This window comes from Phyllostomus discolor, chromosome 6 (assembly GCF_004126475.2).
Source record: "Phyllostomus discolor isolate MPI-MPIP mPhyDis1 chromosome 6, mPhyDis1.pri.v3, whole genome shotgun sequence".
Taxonomy (NCBI): Eukaryota; Metazoa; Chordata; class Mammalia; order Chiroptera; family Phyllostomidae; genus Phyllostomus; species Phyllostomus discolor.
The window spans coordinates 126,766,920-126,788,252 of NC_040908.2; the positions used below are offsets into that span (position 1 = coordinate 126,766,920).

Below are 21,333 nucleotides of genomic sequence, written 5' to 3' on the forward strand. Positions count from 1 at the left end.
TTTGGAATAAGCAGGTTGATGAAAAGCCAGAGAGATAAACAGAGGGTTATGAGGTGGTGGAGGCCGACAGGGAGGTGGGGAAGAGGGAGAAGGAGGTAAGAGTGAGTGTGAGTGGTGTGGGGGAAGATTACGTCTGAAGTTACTTGACCCTAAGATGCCATCATCTTCACCCAGAGAAGACCTCTTCAGGGACTTTTATGTTCTGCATGGCCTGAACACCAGGCCCTAATCAGTAAAGGGTACGTACGTAACAACATCTTGTCAGTTTGAGTGGGCATTTCCAGGGCTCAGTGAATATTTGTTGATTGCCTTTTTTTTCAGCATGTATTTATTTCCTGTAAAATTCTTGGACTCCTTCTGTTTAGGCAACAATGATACATTAGGCAGAAAAAAGTTTTGGAGTCAACTGACCTTGGTTTGAAAACGAACTCAGCTGTTGATTGGCATGTCCTTGGCCAAGATAGGTCAGTCTCTAGTCTTGCTTCCTCATCTGTAAGGTTGGGGAAATAGTGTTTAATGCTAAGTCCCTGGGAGGGTTTATGGAGGGGATGTATGTAAAGTACCCAACAGTGTCGGCACAGAGGAGACACTCAGTGAGTTTGTGCCCCCCACCCCAGCGATGTGGGACCTGCTTCTCTGGCTGCCTCCTCACCAACAGGTCTCCCCCAGTTATGGCGTGGCTGTGCTGTTGTCTGCCCTGTAGGCCTGCTTTAGGCCTGGCTGGCCCAGGAAGAGCCAGCCTTCTTAGCCCAGGGCCCGGCAAGCTTATTTTGCAGATTCAACTTCTAAATACTCATCCCCTCAGATTAGCAGACGGACCATTTGTAGCCTGGCTTTTTGAGGTCCTCAGGGCCTTTTAGCCAGGCAATTATGTACTTCAAGTTCAAATCTGTCCTGGGTGATTTGGTTTGTGATCTGAGGAATGTTCAGAATACGTAAAATCATAGCTGCTGGGTCAGAACAGTGTTGAGACCACCATTCTCATGCCAGGGTTGGACTGTGAGGGGTGCTGCAGAGTGCTCAGACCGCGGCAGGGGGTATGTCTTTACTGTCGGCCCATTTAGCTTGCTGCTCTCCTAGCTGCCGTGCTATGTTTTCCTTGCCAGGGCCTGTGTCTTCAGCATCTCCTGTATGCTGGGGTTTTGGGCCACATGGAACATTGCCTTTTTTCCCATAGAGAAATGTGTTGTCCCTGGACTTCGGGAAATGCTCCCGTTTGTAGAGGTTTTTTTTATAATACCCAGTAGTTCTAAGCAGGTGTTTTGCCTATCACCTTTGTTTTTCGCCGTATTTACGCTTATTAGGTATATGTATTAGTGGCAAGTTGTCTACTATGTTCTACTGATGGCAGGACTAGTAGTAACCTCCCAGTGCGAGCCCTCACAATAAGGAAAGTCGTCTTCCTTACATCCCATAGTTGCCAAATTGTAACATGGGTACAGCCCAGAAAAGATCATCTCACATAATAAGATTCCAGCAAAATTATTCAGTACATGCTCAACTGAATGTCCGTTGTACTTTATGCTCCAGCTCCCTTCTAGGTTCCTTGCAGTGAGTTCTCACAGGGAGATGTGTTAAGGGCTGTGCTGGAGGCTGATTGAGCTCAGGAGGTGATAGGGAAATTTTGGTTTTGAAAAATATATTACCGAATCTTGGTTTTTATTTGTTTAATGGGAGAAGGATCTGCTGCTTTGCCTTAAAATTGGAGATGAAGGAATTTAGTACTCTGAGAGAACACATTCATTTTTTTTTTCTACTTGGAAATAATGAATAATGGTTTCTCTGGGCAAATGTGGTGTTTTTTTGGAAAAAAAATGTAGATCACATGTCTGTCATAGCACAGTGAGTAGTGGCAGGCGCTGTGCTGTCCCCAAATGACTGATTACTGTCCCAGGCCTGTCGCCCACAGGCCAGGGGCTTACAGGCAGCAGTCCGACTCTGTGTTGTCCAGCACACCGCCGACAGATTGCCTACGTGCTTTTGGGGCTGGAGTCGTCCTTGTTGCCATGGAGGTTTCTGATTCTGAGATCTGTTTTTGCTTGCAGGAGCTGCTGAGTCGCACATCTCTTGAGACTCAGAAGCTCGATCTGATGACTGAAGTGTCTGAGCTGAAGCTCAAGCTGGTTGGCATGGAGAAGGAGCAGAGAGAGCAGGAGGAGAAGCAGAGAAAAGCAGAGGTGAGTATGATACACTAAATTCCAGGGGGACCCGTAATGTCTTAAGCTCAGACCAGAGGAAGGAGTTCTAATGAAGACACAGACTGTCTGGTCAATCCCGAGCCCAGCCTCTGCCAGCAGCCGGAAACATCTATGCACTAGAGATGCAATGATCTGCTAATACCAAGTTATCAGATTTTGCTGTGGCTGCGAATTGCAGCAATGCCGAAACCACCCAATTTTGGCTCGAAGGCTTTGCCCTCCCTCCAGCTGCTGACAGGGATGGAAAGGGATGCAGTAGTGAGGAGAGGATCAGACAAGATGTACAGGGATGCAGATGTCTTCTGTGAAACCCCAGGTAATGACCAGGTACTGGGATGAAGTCGGCTGGCTAACAAGCCCTGTCACTATATCCACAAAATCTGATGTGCGTTTCACTAGCTCAGGTGGAGCCTTTAGATAGCAGGTGGCAAACACAAGGCCCTTGGGCCAAATCCGGCCCCCTACCTTGTTTCTACCCAGCGGCAGCGCCAAGCTCTTTGCCTCTAGTTAAGGAGTAGTTGCATTTACACAGTCCTAAAAATTGCATTCGGCCCTTTGAAGGCAACTACAAGCCTGATGTGGCCCCTGGTGAAAATGAGTTTGACACCCTTGCCTTAGATAATGTGCAGTATTTCTTTTCTCCTGCAGGATCATAGGGCCCATGCACAGGCCTCTGTTAGAGAATGTTTTCCTGTTTTGTTGTATCTTAATTTCTAGGCTCAATATGCCATTGGCTAACATGCTAGACTGACTGCTTTTTTTTTTTTTTTTTGAATAAACATTTAGAGACTTTCAGGCTCAGAACAACTTTATTTTAGAGAGAACAGGCTGTTTGAACATTAGATAACCATCTTCTGTGTGCCTCTATCTACAAGTCCCTGTATTCTCACCTGGAAATGTGAGATGTGGAAGAAAGATTGGCTTTAGGTATAGAAACACCTTGGCTCAATTACTGGCCTAACTACTTAATAGCTTTATGAACACCAACGAGTTAGCTACTTGATCTTTCTCAACTTCAGTTTCTTTAACTCCAATGTAGATAACAATGTGAGGTCCACATAAAATCATGAAAGTAAGTCCCTATTATAGAACCTGGCATCTCATAAATAGTGGGTTTCTCTTCATCCCCATTCCCCATGTAGGCATCTCCAAAGTCTAACCATGGAAGTTGAAACATTACTGTGCACCGAAACCTATCATATTTCTGTGTTCACTGGGTAAACACTGGTGATTGAGGCACTTCTAACATGTAGGGCATGTTCCTTGCATTGCTTTTGCGAACATGCTCCTTAGTAAGAAGAATAGTTGCCAAAAGAAGATCTCCATGAAGCAGAGGACAGTATCTCCTAGTGATTAAGTGTGTGGGCCCCTGAGGCAGATCTCCTGGCTGTAATCCAAGCTTAGCTACTCAGCAGCTTTGTCATCTTAGGCAAGTAATTTAACCTCCAAACCCATGTTTCTTCTTGGGTAAAATGGAGATAGTAACACATTGTTCCTGTTTCCTGGGTTGTTCTGAGCAAGGAGTGAGATAATCTATGTGTAGTTGGTAGTATAGTGCTGGACACACAGTAGTAGCCAGGTTTTGTGGATCATTCACAGATCGTGTTGTGAAGCACGCTAGAAATGGGAATGTGGACTTAAATACATTACTGTACAAGGCAAAGACCCCACAGACTGAAACTTTACTGTGTGAAGTATTAGTTGAGTGGATTCTACTTGTTAAGTATTCACAGAGAAATGATTACATTTTCTATGGGTTACAGATAATTTTACCAGTGTTTCAAGATGCGTGATAACATGTGATCATGCATTAGGGCTTTGAAGAAAGAATTCAACAGACTCTGAGAAGGCTTTAGGGGATGGACTCCATTTGAAACTGCATAATTTTTTTTTTCCAACAGTGGAAGGGTTATTAGGTCACAGAACTTAAAGAGTCCAGGGATTAAAAATCCAGCAGCACTGGTCCAGGTGACCTCACAATGTCATTAGAAATCAGGCCTAGAGTATCACTTGGTTCTGTTTCAGCCTTATTCTCAGGAAGGCTCTCCCATGTGGGGACAGAGGTGGCCGCCAACAGCTCTAGATCCTAGGAGCCTGGCTGACGGAGACTCTTTGTAAATGTTCTGGCAAAAGCCCCACGATTGTGTCCTAGTGGGTCAGTTGGGTCACACGCCTGGTTCTGAGCCAGCCCCCGTAGGGAGCATGCACCCACGCTCACGGGTGTGTGTTAGTGGGGGCGTCAGTGCGTCTGTGTGTGGAAGCACGCAGAGTCAGCACCGCGCCGGGCACCTCAGTTCCTTCATGGGGAAGCTGGAAGGAAGGAGAGTTCCCACTTCCAGGCCACATCTAGCTAAAGCAGTCGTTTTACCATTTGCTTTATTTCTTTTCTAAAAATTTTTCAGTCTGAGTTTTAGTTTTTGTTTTCCATTAGGCTTTTCATTTCTGAGGCAACATAGAATCAGAGCTGCTGGCCTCAGTCCTATCAGATTCATTGCCCTTCCCAGTTGCTAGTGCAAACATTAGATTTCCACCTGGAGGAATTTTTTAGGCTGTTCAAACCTGTGACAATCTGTGAGCAGCCACATGACCGGAAACACATTTTTGATTCTTGTAATTGAACAGAATCTTTGCTCGGATGCCCAGACCTCCACATTGTCTGTAACTATTTGGATCCCCAGAGGCTTAAAAAACAGAGAGTGCTACTTAAGCTACATTATTGTCTTGTGCGTGGAGATGTTTATTTTGAATGAGACATTTAGCTAGCTGAGGTTAGCAGAGGTTGTAGTTTCTGAGTAAAAGGAATGTTGCTTTCCATTCTGCACAGTACTGTTTTTTCCAGTGTTTAGCCTAAGGCCTGATTGCTTGTGGTTTGGAAAAGGCAAAAACTTTTTTTTTTTTTTTTTGAGGTAGTCAGATCTGTAATAAGCTTCTCCTATGTAGCTCTGGTTTTATCCTCAAATTGCATGCTATGTTTCAATGAAAAAAAAAAGATGCCGTTAACAAGAGCATCGCAGACTGTTCTGTCTGGCTCTGATTTCACCCCAAGCCAGCATCCTGCTGCCCGGAGTTGTGGAAGTGATTACAGATGGTTGTCTGTAAAGGCTGTGGACTGTGAGGGGCAGGTTCCTGGTCAGATGGAGAGAATCCTGGCAGCCAGCCTGGCTCAGGAGTCTATCAGTGGCCCGGATGAGATGTGCATGCTTACTGGCTGTCTTGTATTTATTTTACTTTTTCCTTATCAGCCTTTGGCAATCAGGCTGATCATTTCAGGGAACCTCAGTTTGGATCCATTAGCCTTACTCCTGAAAAGCAGGACTGCAGAAGAGTGACTGACCTGGAAAGAAGAATCGGAGTTAGGAGGGCGGAACATGAAAGAAAGATCCAGAAGCAAAGGAAAACCCCTGGGTAGTTCAGCATGTCAAAGTCATGACCTTCAGAGGGATTTTCCTTAGAGAAGGGAGGCTGGCTTCCCTAAGCCTGGGGCTGTAGGGACGCCTGCCGGGGTCCCTTAGTGCGGTCCGGAGGGTGTTTTGAGGAGTGCCTGAGCAGCTGGTGGAGGGCGAGCCCAGGCCCAGCATGTGCTGGGAAGTGAAGTCATCCCAGTTGATCAGGGATATGCACGAGCGTGACAAGAGCCAGGAAGTATCTTCAGGATTCCCTGGCAGAAAATGGAGGATCTGACAGCCCCAGTGGTACAGCCACACCTCTGCCTTTCTGCGGGGAGGCCCTTGGACGGGAGGACGTCTGGTGTCTGAACTGGGTGACCAGGCTGGGAGGGTTGTATTTTCTCAGAGAAGAGCTGGCCCAATGAGGAGAGTTTTATTCTTGGTTTTATCCTGTGTTGTCTTATTTACTTATTTTTATTGATGTAGAAAATACTCTCTAACAATCCAAAAAAATTAAAAGTTCAAAAAGGTGTATATAGCAAAAAGTCTCCTTCCATGTCCATTCCGCAGCCAACAGTCAGGAACCAATGTTACTGTTTGTTTTTTAACCTTCCAGAGTGATTATATGCACGGATGAGCACACTTATTTGGCTATCGGTCTGCATCTGTAAACATATGCACACACATACACTCCGCCCTCATTGAAAAAGGCTTCCTCATTTATACTTGTGTGTGCATATTATTATTCCACTGTCTGCCTATGTTCTGATTTATTTAACCAGTTCTCTCCTGATAAATATTTAAGTTGTTTCTAAGTACTTGGTATTATGAATAGTGCTGGTACGTGTGTGAGGATATTGGAGTGGAACTGATGGCACGAAGGGTACACGCATCTGAAATTTTGGCAGACGTTTCCAAACCACCCTGTAGACTACAGAGGTTATATTTTTGTCTGTGACGCAGAAGAGTTCCAGGACAGTGTTAACCTGAACATAAAGGAAGAGGGAGAAAAAGAACTCAGTAAAATTGTGAACAAGTTTAACAGGAAGGATGGAGTTGGAAAGACTCTGATTATGGGAGGTGCCCAGTAGTTTTACATAGAAAAGAGCCACAGAAAAGAACTCTGATGGTTGGCAAAGCAAGAGTAAACAAGCAGAGATTACAACTGCAGAACAGCAATTAGAACCTCATAAATGTCACCTGGACTTCATGATGTGGGACCCGAGAATGGAAGAAAGACCTGTTATGAGAGGTGATGGAATTATAGGACTAATAAAAGTAAGAAGATAGGAATTATAAAAGTAAGTTGAAATGCCAAACCTGAGGATGGACATGGTGGACAACAGCAACACCACACCAGTGGGGAGAATGAAAGGACAGTGTCCCACCTGAGTTGGGGTGTACCCCCTGGTCACACTGAGCAGAGGAAGGGAAGGCACTCCTGATACCGCTCCCAGACTGATTGAGGCAGACAAGGGTCAGTGATGGAAGGGAGCCGTGATTTGGAGAGCTCCTGAAAATCTCCTCCAGCTAAACACTTAAGTCTTTGAATTGCCTCTTGGTCCCTTCACCTCCTTTTTGTAGTTTCTATCCAGAGGGCTGATAAAGAAACTGGGAAAACTACCAGTCCAACTCTAATGTTGAAGCAAAGGGAGAAGCTGGTTTATGCAATAAAAGTGATGGGTGCCTTGAGAAAGAGAGGTCATTGTCATTTGAGAGTTCATGACAGTGAGGGAGGAAAAAATTATTCATAGATAGTCATGCACAATGCAAGTTATAACTTTGAAAGCATTTTCAAAGGGGCTTATACGAAAGATAGAAGGGACAAAGGGAAGTTCACCTGCACACACAGCACCAGGAAGGGCAAACCCCAAACCAAAGGACAGTGCCAAGGACAACAGAAAGACATTTTGTTAAAAGTTACATTCTCAATAAGGTCAAAGAAAGAATGGGCTCAATTCCACGGATGCCTCTGATAGGTGCAAAGGACTTAGGACAGCAGTCCCCAAACTCCTGCCATAAGCAAACGTTCAGGAATCCAGTGATTTGTTTAAAAACTAAAAGTAAACCTCCTCCTCCTCCATTTCATCCCCCTCTTCCCCTCCTTCTACATGACAAAGAAAGTCAGATGGGTTTTACAAAATTTAGCATAGTGTTTGGGGTCAACCCTATGATGATTTGTGAGAGGCCAGAGGACAAAGTAGAGACCCATGTCTACTGAGAGTGAGTTACATCAAACTGACCTCAACTGGCTTGGCTGGGAGCGTGTCTTGTAGTGGTAGGCCTGGTCAGTCCTTGCTCCAGCAAGGCTTCGGAAACACTGGTTGGAGCAGTCTCTTGGATAAGGTAGAGGACATTAGGATGAATGTAGAGCTAGGCATGTTAGTACCCAAATGACTATAGGTGTCTACAGGGTGGGGTGAAAGTAGGTTTACAGTTGTTTGTATGGAAAATAATACAATAAGTAATAATAAAAGAATAAATTGTGTTTCATGTGCTTACAACTATAAACCTATTTTTGCCCTGCCTTGTATACTATATTAATATCTAAAGACACTCTTAAAAAAAAGAGATTGTATTTATTTATTTTTTAGAGAGCAGAGAAGGGAAGAAGAAAGAGGGAGAAAAACATCAGTGTTTGGTTGCCTCTTGCATGCCCCCTATGGGGACCTGGCCCACAACCCAGGCATATGCCCTGACTGGGAATTGAACCAGCGACCCTTTGGTTTGCAGGCTGGCACTCAATCCATGGAGCCATACCAGCCAGGGCTAAAGACACTCTTGAAAGATTTTTCTGTAGAGAGTAACTGGAACGTGCCCTTAGCCCTTCTGCTTGTGTAGCATTTTTAGCCTATAATTCGGATGCTGGTATAGAAGTTCTTGACGTTGTGACAACAGGAAGCCAAAGAAAGACAAAATGGATCAGGTGACATTAGAATTCTTAAAAATCACTTTTTAATGATTTTTGATGATTCCTGAAAGTTTGCTTATAGTAAGAAGGTTGGGGGCTGTTATCCTAAGTCCTTTGCACCTATCAGAGGCATCTGTAGAATTGAGCCCATTCTTTCTTTGTCCTTATTGAGAACACAGCTTTTAACAAAATGTCTTTCCATTGTCCTCAGCATTGTCCTTTGGTTTGGGGTTTGCCCTTCCTGGTGCTGTGTGTGCAGGTGCACTTCCCTTTGTCCTTTCTATCTTTTGTACAAGCCCCTTTGAAAATGTGCTTCTCTCATGGTACCTCTGAGGTATCTGGAGGGATAGATAGGTTGGCACAAAAAGAGTAAAAGAGATCAGAAGAACCTGGTAGTACATAATCACTGAAGGTAAGGTGGGGCATGGACCACTTTAAGAGGGAGCCCAGCGGTTTGCAGACAGAGAACGTGCCTAGGATTTGACCAGGAGGACAGCACTGAGAGAGCGAGGTACCCCAGGGGTGGTAGTGGCAGCTTGTCCACCTGGAGTGTGGATGCAGGGAATGAGGTGGTGAAAATCGGGTACAGCAGCATCCTCGTTTGACAGGTTTATTGATGGAGGGAACAAAACAAGTGAGAAGACAGTGAAACTCTAGAAAATTGTGTAAGGGAGAAGAGCAGGCCTGAGGACAGGCAGGGCAAGAAGACTGAGTGTGTGTGCCAGGGCATGTGTGGCTGCTGGGCTTTGGTTGTCAGGAATCAGTGTCACATGGGCCTTAACCGTGACCCATGAATGCTAGGTCTTTCCTAATGTTTTCCCAGTTTCTCTTGTTCATGTCTTATAAGTCAGTTGATGATACAGGGGAAGCAATGAGGGAAGTGAACTCACATTTCTCACTGTCTCCCCTGTGCCAGGCACCATGCCAGGTGCTTTACTCAAGTGTCACTTGACTTAATCCTCCCAACAACGCTGTGAGGTAGTGAGACCCTCGTTCTACAAATTTGGGAACTAAATTTGGAAAGGTTTCATAATTCACCAAGTCACACAGAAAAAAGTGCCAGGCTGGCATGAAACCTAGGTCTGTACAAGTTCAAAGCCTGTGCATGTTTCACTGTGTCATGATGTCACTTGTCATAGCTTAGCTGGACGTGACAGGCTGAGTCTCCTTCTTTGGGGAGATGCAGGCTGGTCATTACCTTGGGAATCGTTTTCAACTCCATCTTTGATTAGCCTGCCATCCTTCCTCCTGCCCCAGGGTTTTTGGTTACAGGATTTGATGTTAAAAAACAAAACAAACGAAAAAATAAAACTCCATGCTAATTAATTTCCAGCCTCAGCCACATCGGCCCTGTCCTTCGTATTGCTTTTCCCCTGCCTGACTTTCCTTTTCTCATGCCTCCCGATGACTTCTAAATCCTGATCCCCTGTTGCTTCACTGTGTCCTTTTAGCAGGCAGCTTTTCTATCTTCTCTATAGAGAAGGTCAAAGCCATTGGGGAAGATCTCCCTTCCTGTTTTTCACTTGGAAACCTGTCTCAAACCTGTTGTTTTCCCTTTATGTTTAGCCAAGCCCTCTGCCTGGGGCTACTGACTCCTGTTCCTCTCCTTCCTCTGTAACTCCTTCTCCTCAGCTTCCTGGAGTCCTATGTCCTCATAGGTCATCCTAGGACAATGAAAACTCCAAAAGCCTGAGACTTCTCAGAATAAAAAACATGAAAAAACTGAATACAGATGATTTTTTCCTCTTTAGTTTATTCCAGTGATGGCCAAGGCCAAGGGCAACAGAGAGAGAGCTGGACTGTGACTCTTAGTGGCTGAGGACAGACAGGCAGGCAGAAATCCTCTGCCCTTGTCAGGCATCTGAGCTAAGGCAGCAAGGGGCTCAGGACTCAGAAGCTCATGGAACAAAGACCAAGTCAGAGCCCAGGGTCTGCACTGGGCCTGTAGGTAGGAACTCAGAGGGCAGGTATAGTCTAGCCCAAGAGTCAGAGTCCATCAGGGTTCAGAGACCAACAACAGTAAAGGAAGGTAAAGGTCTGGGGTCTGGGCATTTACTCAGGCCCACAAGGGTCACCTTGACTTTTCACCCCAACCCTCTGGTCTCTATAGGGAAATAGCTTGTTAGACAGATGACCCTGAGGGAGGACAACCTGGGGCTATCTGTGGGTTAAAACAGGTGAGCTTGTTCAAGGGGAGAGTGACTGGAACGCCAGAGGCTGCTCATGACAGTGTCATAAGCTCTCCCAGTCCAAATGGCATCACTGGAGAGAAGAGCAGGTTGGTGTGGGGGCCTTAGCCCAGTACCCTTTCAGCCCCAAGCTGTCCCATAGATCCTCAGTTTCCCTTCCACATTTGAAAAGGGGATATATAGCCCTGACCAGTCTGGCTCGGTTGGTTAGCCCTGACCAGTGTGGCTCGGTTGGTTGGACATTATCCCACAAAGGTTGCTGGTTTGAGTCCTAGTCAAGGCACATGTGTGGGTTACGGGTTTGGTCTCTGGTCGGGTCATGTACGAGAGGCAACCAACTGATGTTTCTCTATCACATCAATGTTTCTGTCTTTTTCCCTCCCTTCCCCTCTCTCTAGAAATAAATCTTTAAAATAGGGGGGACATTTATAGAATGACGTGATATGGAGTGGCAGCTGTTCTTCTTTTAGATAACACTGTCACTGTTGGGGTTGGCCACCCTCTTCCAGCATGCCTGGCTAGTTCCCATGGTGCCAGGGGGCAGACCTCTCAGCACCAGATGTGAGTGCTGAGGATGTTGGTAAAGGTGATAGAAAGGTGGCTAAACAGTTCGACTGGCTGCTCTCCCCCCAGTTCTGTTCTACTCTACTGCCAGCTGTCTCCTTAAATCCCTGTCCCTGACTGTTGGGGACCATCCTGCCTGGTCTCAGGAAGCTATAACCCCCCATGACTTAGGCTGAGTGAGAGACCTCTGGATTAGGAGCCACTAAGGAGACAAAACTTATTTCTCTGGCATGAATGCTGCCTGTTCTGTGCCTAAGCTTGATCAGTTAGCCAATGACGGGTAAGATTTCCCACGGAGGGAATCGCCTAAGACAGGCATGATCACAGGAGGCCTCTGGGAAGAGACTCGGGGCTGTGGAAATGATTTCTGCCAGACTGTGAATCCACAAACTAAATCAGTGTTCTCAATAAGAATCTGCTTGGGGCCCTGGCTGGCATAGCTCAGTGGACTGAGCACGGGCTGGGAACCAAAGTGTCCCAGGTTCGATTCCCAGCCAGGGTACATTCCTGGGTTGCAGGCCACAACCCCCAGCAACCGCACATTGATGATTCTCTCTATCTCTCTCTTTCTCTCTCCCCCTCCCTTCCCTCTCTAGAAATAAATAAATAAAATCTTTAAAAAAAAAAAAAGAATCTGCTTGGGAATGGAGATGGGATGCTCTCTACTAGAGAGAGTGGCCATTCTGTCCCTATTTCCCCACAGGACCTGGTTGTCTCTGTGTATGTTTTTCTCGTATTTTGATCAGCATCCACAGCAGGGATGGATACTGCTGGCCGGTATCTGCCACACCTGACTATCAGCTGCTCACAGTCCTCACCAGCCTGTGGGCTCCTTTCCGCCACAAGTGGCATCATCATCTGCTCCCCAGGCCATGATGCTTCATCTCCTTCACTTGCGCACCTGGCACAGGGTCTACAGTGTGGCTGCTTGATGTCACTGAGACTTGTCCCATCCCTTCCTCTTGACCCAGGCAGAGTCACTCACTGCTCCTTGAAAGCGCTGTGGTTTTCTTAGCTAGCTGTTGTGATTGTTATTTTGTGTGTCTGTCCCCACTCACCTGTGAGTGCCATTGGTCACTGCAAGAGTGGCACTAAATGTCTGTGGAGTAGATAAAGGAAAGGCCAGGAGAACTGTTAGTGAAGGATCCAGAATTGAGTAGCTGTGAATTCCAAGGATTGCAGTTATTCTCAAAGATGCCATAAAAAGCCACAGTGTTCTTAAGGCTACAGGGGAGTCAGGTTTGGAATGGGAAACGAAAGAGTAGGGTTTGGTGTAGTGTATGAGGGAGAGTTTAGGGTTGGAGGCATATTAGCACGCATGAGCATGGCTTGTGCCGTGTCACCTGCACACAGGGGCTGGCATGTTTTGGGGGGGGGAGTTGGTATGTGAAGCATGGGGGGGTGTATGAAGGTGTGTGTCTATATGTGCCCCTGCCTCTGCTGTGGCTAGACTCTGTGCCTCAGATGTTGACATGCAAGCATCCCCCTCACACCCTACCCCATATGGCACAAGGAGCTACCAGGTGTTTGTTCAAACTGCAAGGCTGGCCCAGGGATGGGGCAGGCCTCAGGAAAAGTACCATGTCTTTTGGTTCCTGTAAAGAGAGCAGGGGTCACAAACAGTGCCCACTGGGTGCCCCCTGCTGCTCATTCTCTATACCCTTCCTTCCTTCCTTCCATGCTGCTCCCTTAGGGAATTCGGTGTCTGAGAGCCAACTGACCCTGAGTGCTTTTTCTCCTTTCTCTTCCTTCCTACAGTCAGTTCTGAATGTGATCAGTGAGCTGCAGGAGCAGATGTGTAGGCTGCAGCTGGACATCCACAGGCAGATTCAAGAGCGCCTCTTACTCAGTAGGGACCACCCTGAGGAGGTGGCTGCCGGCGACGGTGTGGCTGAGCCCCAGGCCTGCAGCCAGGACTGTGCCCGTTGGGAGGGGTCACCTGTAGGAACCTCACTTAAGTATATCGGAGCATGCGTGTGTGGAGTGTTTCACTGGTGGCGGGGCTGGGGTTTTTCCTAACCAGAACAGAGTGCCGTGGCTTAACAGGGATCTGTTGTTACCTCTGGGCAGAATTTGGGACTCACACACTCCCTGCAAGACATGAGTTGAGCGAGCTCTGGGACCCTCACTGAGCAGGGTCTGAGCAGGTGAGGCCACCCGTGGACAGGTGGAGCACTTATCTCCCTCGGTCTGGGAGTGAGTACTGGGCATCTGTGCAAAGGGAGGCCTCTGGACTGCCCCCAGTACACTGCAGACACTGAGCCCCACTTCCAGGCTGGGAGAGGAAAGGAAATTTCATCTCCTTTATTTTTTTTTTAAATAGCATTATGAAAGAATCCTTTCAAGTTTATTTTTAAAGAGGTTTGTCCCCAGCAAGAACATAGAACGCACGTTTCTACTTGCTGTGATGATTAAGTCATCATCTGAGTTTCCAGAAGAATTTCCTCACATAATCACATTAAAGGGATTACAGCACCTCTGGGCCCTGTGGGGTGTATCCGGCTGAGATTCTGGACTTGGCCCCTCACGCCGACGTGACGTGACTGGAGCCTGGTGATGGCAGCCATACAGAGATGAGCCTGCACCCCCAAGGTCCGCTGTCAGAGGACTTGGGAGCCCAAGAGAAAGTTCAGGTCTCGGTAGCTATGAGCACTGCAGAGGGTCTGCCTCAGCCTGGTAGGAAGTTACCATGACCCATACTCAACCATGGAATATGTTGGAAGTCTCTACCCACACTTAGACATTAGGGGAGGCACTCAGTGGGGAAGATTTCCTCCTATATTAAAGGATACAGAAAAAAATTAGGAGCCAAGATATAAATCTAGAGTTGGATAGGGAAACCTGGGAGGGTGCTGGGGCATGTTGAGTGGTTACACCAGAAAAACTTCTAAAAGAAGTTAAAATCTGCACCAGTGTTCATAGCCGGTGATGGGCATCAGACAGCTTAGAAGGAGAACTGCCACGGAGGTTACAAGAGCCCAGAGAGCATCCTGTCCTGGGTCCCCACAGTGGCATCCCCTCAGGCAGTAACCTGCACACATCTCGTTCTGTCAATAGGCCGGGCGCTCCCGTAGGCAGAGCCAGAAAAGTTCTCAGAAAATGATCCTGGCTCAGCTGGAACTCTTAGCAGGCCTAGAGATCTAACACTGTAGATCATGGATACAGTACACTTAGTGTGGAAGATGTTTTTAAAGGGCATCAACAAATGTTCCCCTCAGCTGTAAGAAAATCTTAATAAATTACCTTACAAAATTCAACTGTGAGCAACATAACTTTCTGGTGGGTTATCTCAGAAGGCAAAGAGCTCCAGGCCACTTAGACAATGACTTGAATTTCATGGGTTCATTCATCAAGAAATAATGCATACCTACTTTGTGCCAGAGGTTAGCAAAACTTCTCATGGAGTTCAGTGCAGGTGAACTAGCCATTAGCAATCACACCAGCAAATATTTAACTGCAAACAGTGTGGGAGATATCCAGGTTGCCACAAGAGGGTACAGCAGGGGCACCTGATGGAGGGTGAGGGTTGGGATAGCTTTGCTGAGGGAGGCCTGAAGAATGGGCAGGAATTAATCCGGCCAGCAGTTCCCAACAGAGGAAATAGTGTGCGTGAAGGCCCAAGTCAGAAAGAGGAACTAAAAAGTTCCCAGGGTGGCTGGAGCATGACCAGGAACAGGAACAGGAGACAAGGTAATACTCGAGGCAGGCTGCACGCTGGTGTCGGGCCAGGCTGTATTGGTCATGGGTTAAAGTTTATGAACTTTGAGGAGCAGGGTTGTGTCAGGATCAGCTTTGTGTTTTAGTGGTATTGTTCTGGATACGGTGGGGGTTGGTGAGTTCAAGAAGGGTAAGACAACAAAGGAGCACCCAATGAAGGGCCTGTGCAGGCCAGCAACACTAACAGCCAGGCCAGAGTAGTGGTTTCCAGTTGGAGACAATGAGAGATTCACGTTATTTCCTTGGAGGAAGCGTTAACAAGGCTTGGGGATGAATGGCACATGTAGGAGGAAAGGGAGAGGAGATGCCAAGGATGGACCCTAGGTTTTGCACAGGCGATTTGGTGGGCGAGCTGCCATGCAGAGTGATGGGGACTGTAATGGGGTGATTAACAGTTCCACTTGGGCCCAGCCATGTGTTGCCTGCACACCATCCACGTGGGCAGGTTAAGTAGGAAGTTTGTTAGATGAGTCTGGAGTCCAGAAAGTCTATGGACAGATCACTTTTAATGCTAATTTTTCTGATAGGAACCAGTCAGCAGGGCCGATTGTCTGTTAAAGGACCCTTGGTTTGGATCAAAGGTTTCATCTTTGCTGAAGAGATGGTTTAGGAAGCAGGGGCCCTGGAGTCAGAAAATACGGGTTTGGATTCCTGCTCCACCATGGGAAAGCTGTTAAAATATCACTTCCCCACTCAGCAACCTTTAGTGGCTCCCTACTGTCCAAACAGTGTGTCAGAAATCCTTATATTCTCATCCAAAGCCTTTTCAGCAGGCCCCTGCCTTATCTTCCCAGTCTCATCTCTCATCCTCTCCCCAATGCCTTTCCCTCCCTCCTTCCTTTAAACCCACCCCCTCCTCTGAACTGGAACACCCAGACTGGCCTCTGCCTTCGCTACTTGGCATTTGTTTCCTCAGTGTTTTATGTCCGTCCTGCTGGCTGTCACTTCCTCTGTGAAGCCTTTCAGGATCACTGACGCCTCCTCTGGGTTCCTCATCCCTCACTTGGCACAAAAAGATGCTCCCAATTAACCTGCTTCCTGCTACTTTGTCTGTAAGAAGCTTCCTCATTTCTACATCGCTTTTCCTCTTGCTCCTAAGCCCTACCTGTCCTGCCCCTACACATATGTGTTTGAGGGAGGCACACCCCAAATAGGACGTGGGTGTCAAAAGGGCAGGCAGAACAGGTTCTAAAAATAAGCAGAAAGTTTTCTCTTTCTTATGTCAAGAATTCCCTGGCCTTCGTTTTAAATGGCCACACAACCTCTCCTGAAACAGCACCATGTTTAAAGATTCGAACTGCAGTGTGGAGCATGCTGTGGTTGCTCCTGCCCCAGGCATCCTCTGTGCATGGGTTTAACCAGGGTTGTAGATCCAGGGAACAGTGTCCTGCTTGGTAACCATCAGAACTTTGTCTTTCTCCCTCATCTCCCTAGGAGTTACTGCAAGAGCTCAAGCACCTCAAAATCAAGGTGGAAGAGTTGGAAAATGAACGGAATCAGTATGAGTGGAAGCTGAAGGCCACTAAGGTAAAAGGCAGTTTGATGCTTATAGGGAGACACTGAGGCCCAGTGGTGAGTGTCTGGGTTTAAACTCTGAGTTTGCAGAAGCCCATGCTGGAAAAATGCAATCAGACCCTACTGTATGCACACGCGGCAGTGACCAGGGTTGTTCAGCAGAGAGATTTGACCCAGGAGGGCTCTTCTCAAGGAGGGCAGCCCACAAGATTATGAGCTGCTGAAGTAACTGAGTCTCCCCTGTCTTGCTGTGTCCTATAGCACCATCAGTTGACATTGTACCAAGAAGGGGTGAACAAGCAAGCGAGTGAGTGACTGATAAGTCCTTAGGCAGATGAATGACAATGTTATACTGGCTGCATTATTTTAAGTTTAGCCAATCCCTCTAATAATCAGTTTTTTTGAAACAGCATGCTTTATTTTCAGCAATGAATATACTCCTTTAAAAAATGATGTATACTTTGAATATTTTTAAAAATCAAATCATGTTTTTATTGAATTTGGGAGCTTGCTGTTTAAAAGACATCAAGGGCCCTGGCTGGTGTGGCTCAGTGAATTGAGTGCTGGCCTGTGAACCAAAGGGTCACTGGTTTGATCTCCAGTCTAGGCACATGCCTGGGTTGCAGGCCAGGTCCCCAGTAGGGGGCACTCGACAGGCAACCATACATTGATGTTTCCCTCTCTTTCTCTTTCTCTTCTTCTCTGTCTAAAAATAAAATATTAAAAATAGACACCAAGGATAACTTCTTTTGTGAAATAACTTTCTTCCCTCTCTTCTTTATTTCTTCCTCCATTTCCTGTAATAATTGAAATGTACAGATTAAAATAAGTCAGTTGGATTCAGCCCGTAATTTTTTTTTTGTCTGAAAGTTGTATTTAATGATGTCGAATTTGTTGTCGCTTAAATATTAGGAAATTTCACATTGAAATAGAGGAAGGCTGCCCTGGGGGTGGTGGAGTGTGGGGAAGGAAGCTCCCACAACCCTGGAGCAGCATTCCTGCTGGAAAGAGCCTGGGCAGGGCTGCCTCTGTGTGGGGTACACACCTGCCATTCCCTAGGGTCTCCACAGCACCACCTATGGGTGTTGGTGCATGGCCCCTGTAGACACTTTAATTTTTACTAATTAGCGTTTTCTTAACATCTAGTTGTTTTTGTTTTACTTTTTCTGTAAGTTATCTTTTAATTAGTATAAAAACAATTATATTTATTATTGAGAATTTTTAAACTAGAAAAAATTAAAGGACTAAAAAAAATCACTCATATACCACCCAGGAGCCACCACTATTAATATTTCCTTCCTGGCATTTCTTTTATTGGGACCCTCAGTCTCTCTCTCTCTTTGTCAATTTCTGGTGTTGATAATTTATTTACAACTTTATATCATGCTATTAAAAGAAAACTCTGAACACAGTGTTGATGTCAATAGTCTATATAATATTTTGGCTTAACTATTTTATGGGTTAGAAAACTGAGTGGTTAATTAAATTCCCCAAGATCTCACAGCTAGCTAGTCAGCACCAATGCTAGGCACTCCAGATCCATTTAGCTACTGCTCTGTTTGTATCCACTCGTACTGTTGTGTGTGCTGTGTTCACAGTCGCTGGTTGTAGGAGCCCTGTTTCCTCAGAGAACTCAGAACCTTCATTGCAGTGCTCCACTCATGTGAGCCGTGCCTTGGTGCAGCCTTTGAAATTGTACAAACCACCTTCTCTTATGAAACCAAACTACTCATTTCTTTTTAAATTACCTAAGCCCTTTGCCTTGGCATGTAGAGTTTGAGACACGAGTTATTTAATAACTACCAGGTGTGGAGCAGCTCCTATGTGCCGGAATGTACCAAGCCCTTTGCATACTTTTTCTCATTCGATCCATAAAATAACTTGGTGAAGTCTGTCAGTTTATCATCATTTTATTGATAGGGAAGCCGAGGTTCAGAGTAGCCATAGTGAGGTTCAGATCTGGATCTGCGTCATTCCAAAACTCATGCTGTCTTCCCTATACCATCCTGATTCCCTGCAGTAAAAACCTTCATTGGTTTTGAAAGTTCTTTGCTTTTCTTTGTAAAGCTTCTTAGTCCCTAATGGATTTATCTTCCGGGACAGCAGCATTAGAGTATGGTCCCGGGTTTAGTGAGGCCCACCACTTGCCAGGAATCAGATCACCCTTGTCTGCCTGACACCAGCTCTAGCCTTGGTGGCTGTGACAGTAGCACACTTTGTCCTCAGGATCAAGTAGAGGACCTCTGGGCTATTGCTGACTTCCCAGCTATAGGGACAGCCACCACTCAAAGGATATCAGAGCACCTGTCATCTCTGGCCTATTTTGTAGAAGTTGGCACACGGGAGGTTGGGCTCAGCCACTTGGTTTGTAGAGTTTTAAATATTTAAGACTGACCTTGCCCTGTCTGGGTGACTCAGTTGGTTGGGGTGTCTGTCATCCCATGCACCAAAATGTTGTGGGTTCAATCCCCAGTCTGGGCACATACCTAGGTTGCAGGTTCAATCCCCAATCGGATATGTATGGGAGACAAAAAATTGATGTCTGTCTATCTGTTTCTGTCTCCCTTTCTCTGTCTTTAAAATCAGTAAAAACATATTCCTGGGTGAGGATTAAAAAATCATAAATAAGGCCCTGGCTGGCGTAGCTCAGTGGATTGAGGGTGGGCTGCGAACCAAAGTGTCGCAGGTTCGATTCCCAGTCAGGGTACATGCCTAGGTTGCAGGCCATGACCCCCAGCACATTGATGTTTCTCACCTCTCTCCCTTTCTCCCTCCCTTCCCTCTCTAAAAATAAATAAAATCTTTAAAAAAAATTTAAGAAATCATAAATAAATAAATAACTGACGTCACCCAGGGGCAGATCTCAGAGAGCAGAGGCTTCGTCATGCCCGGGGTCTGCCTCAGCAGGTCCATGCCACTGATGTCCACCATGGGGCCCACAGACAAGCGTCAGGTATGCAGATTCCTAACAGAGACCAGTCTGGACCGTGTCTGCAAAGAAAGGGAGACATACATGGGCATGGAGAGGTACAAGAAAAGTTTAGAGACTATTTTCCAAGACTAGTCTGTCTGTTACAGAAATGAGAGGCATTTGGATTGAGCATCTCAAGGGTAAGCTTCTCAGAAGCCACTGTCACCATTCATGGTAAGCCCATGGACACCGAGACCCTGAGTGAGCCAGAAAAGCTGCTGTGGGCTATGAGCCTCAGCAGGCAGTTTGATACAGATGGACTCGGCCCTCTGGCCTCTGGGTGGAAACCGGAGCACAGGGGCAGGGCTCCATAGGAAACTTGGGAGTAAGGAAACCTGGCCTGTGCCACCTCTTTTCCTTTACCTGGTCATCTTTGTCTCATTTGGGAGCTGTTAGGGAAGGCTTATTCAGAAACCCTCGTGGTGGTGTCAGGGAGCCCAAGCTGTGTAAGAGTGGCTCTCATTTGTTCTGTTAATCTTAGAGGCAGACCTGCTGTGGTGGTGAGACCCTGGCTTTGGAGCAGGTGGGGATTACATCCTTGCCTGGTCACCAAGTGGCTCTGTGACTTGACCATTGAATCATGCATGACTCTTGTTTTCTCCCCAGGGACACGCAGGGACATTGCTTCCTCCCATGGTTTCCTGTGGAGGCTGAGGGAAATTTGATGTAAGCAAGTGGACAGCATAGGGGTCCACGCAGAGTGGCTGCTCAGTCACGGGTCCTGAAGCTAAACACAGGCCTATTCAGCGGAGGAGCCGCCAACAGGACCAGTGATCACGTGGCTACTTGGAGTTGTTCACAGATTAACTTGTGCCGCTGTGTGAAAGGACAGTCCATTCCATAACCTTGAGGAATGAAGGCAGGGTGTGACTGGGCTCCCATATAGGGCGGGTGCAGCCAGAGTAGAAGTCTTTCTTGTGTTCTTTGTTGCCTGGCTCAGGGGTTGGTTCTCAACCTCAGTCTGGTTTGATGCTCAGAGAACTAGCTAGTTATGATCATAAGGGAAGGAACAGAATGTGAGTACCAATAGTAGCATTTATTGAATGCTTACTATCTACCAAGCATTAGGCTAAGTTGTTCATAACCATTATCTTATTTAATCCTCTCTGCAGCCAGCCCCACGAGGTAAATGCCATTTTCCCTATTTTAAAGATGAGCTAAGACTCAGAAAGGTTAACTCACTTGCCCAAGGTCATCCAACAGGAAGTGAGAAAATCCAAGTTTGTTTGACTCCAAAGGCAATGTGCCTGTTGGGATGGATCCTGCACAATTCTGATCTTCTAATGAGTATGCGGAATCAGGGACACAGCCACACCTGCTGTCGGGTGTGAGATTTAACCCGCTACGTGCAGTCAAGACGTGGGAACCATGCACTGCACCTGCCCATGTGTGTACATGCACAAATGTGTGTGAGCACTGGTGGGGCTGTACTTACCTGCTTTATTTGTAAAAGTATTTCTGCTCAGCACACCTGAGTGCTTGCACATATGTATGTGTGGCTGAGCATGCACAGGTGCCTGGAGGTTGGGCAGAGGCAGTGGCTATGCACAAAGGGTGGGAGAGTGTTTGAGGGAGGCAACTCTTTGCTCACTCTTTGTCTACCACTAGTGATTTGATTTCCAGTTATTTCTTCAGTGGTGTGGAAAAATGAAAAATGCATGTACTTGCAACAATGGAGTACATACATGCTGTTGCATAACTATCTAGGGAAAAGAAAGACCACATCCAAAAAGTGATTATCTGTTTCCAGACCAAGGGCAGCCCTCCCATTGCACACAGTCCCAGCTCTTCCAACCTCAGTGGTGTTTGGACCACAGAGGGCAGGGGATGGCAAGAGCCTAGTCTGGTGGGAGGATGTAGGACAAGAGCAGGTGAACGGCCA

General features: G+C 46.6%; 1 protein-coding gene across 9 annotated transcripts in view; it reads left to right on the forward strand.

The window, feature by feature from the left end:
• PPFIBP2 (PPFIA binding protein 2) overlaps positions 1-21,333 on the forward strand; it is a 131,056-nt gene that overhangs the window by 83,824 nt on the left and 25,899 nt on the right. For all 9 annotated transcript variants that reach the window (XM_036028949.1, XM_028514585.2, XM_036028952.1 and 6 more), the window contains 2 exons: positions 2,046-2,177; positions 16,400-16,492. In XM_036028949.1, the coding sequence (XP_035884842.1) occupies positions 2,046-2,177; positions 16,400-16,492 (225 nt within the window). The remainder of the gene's footprint in view (positions 1-2,045; positions 2,178-16,399; positions 16,493-21,333) is intronic.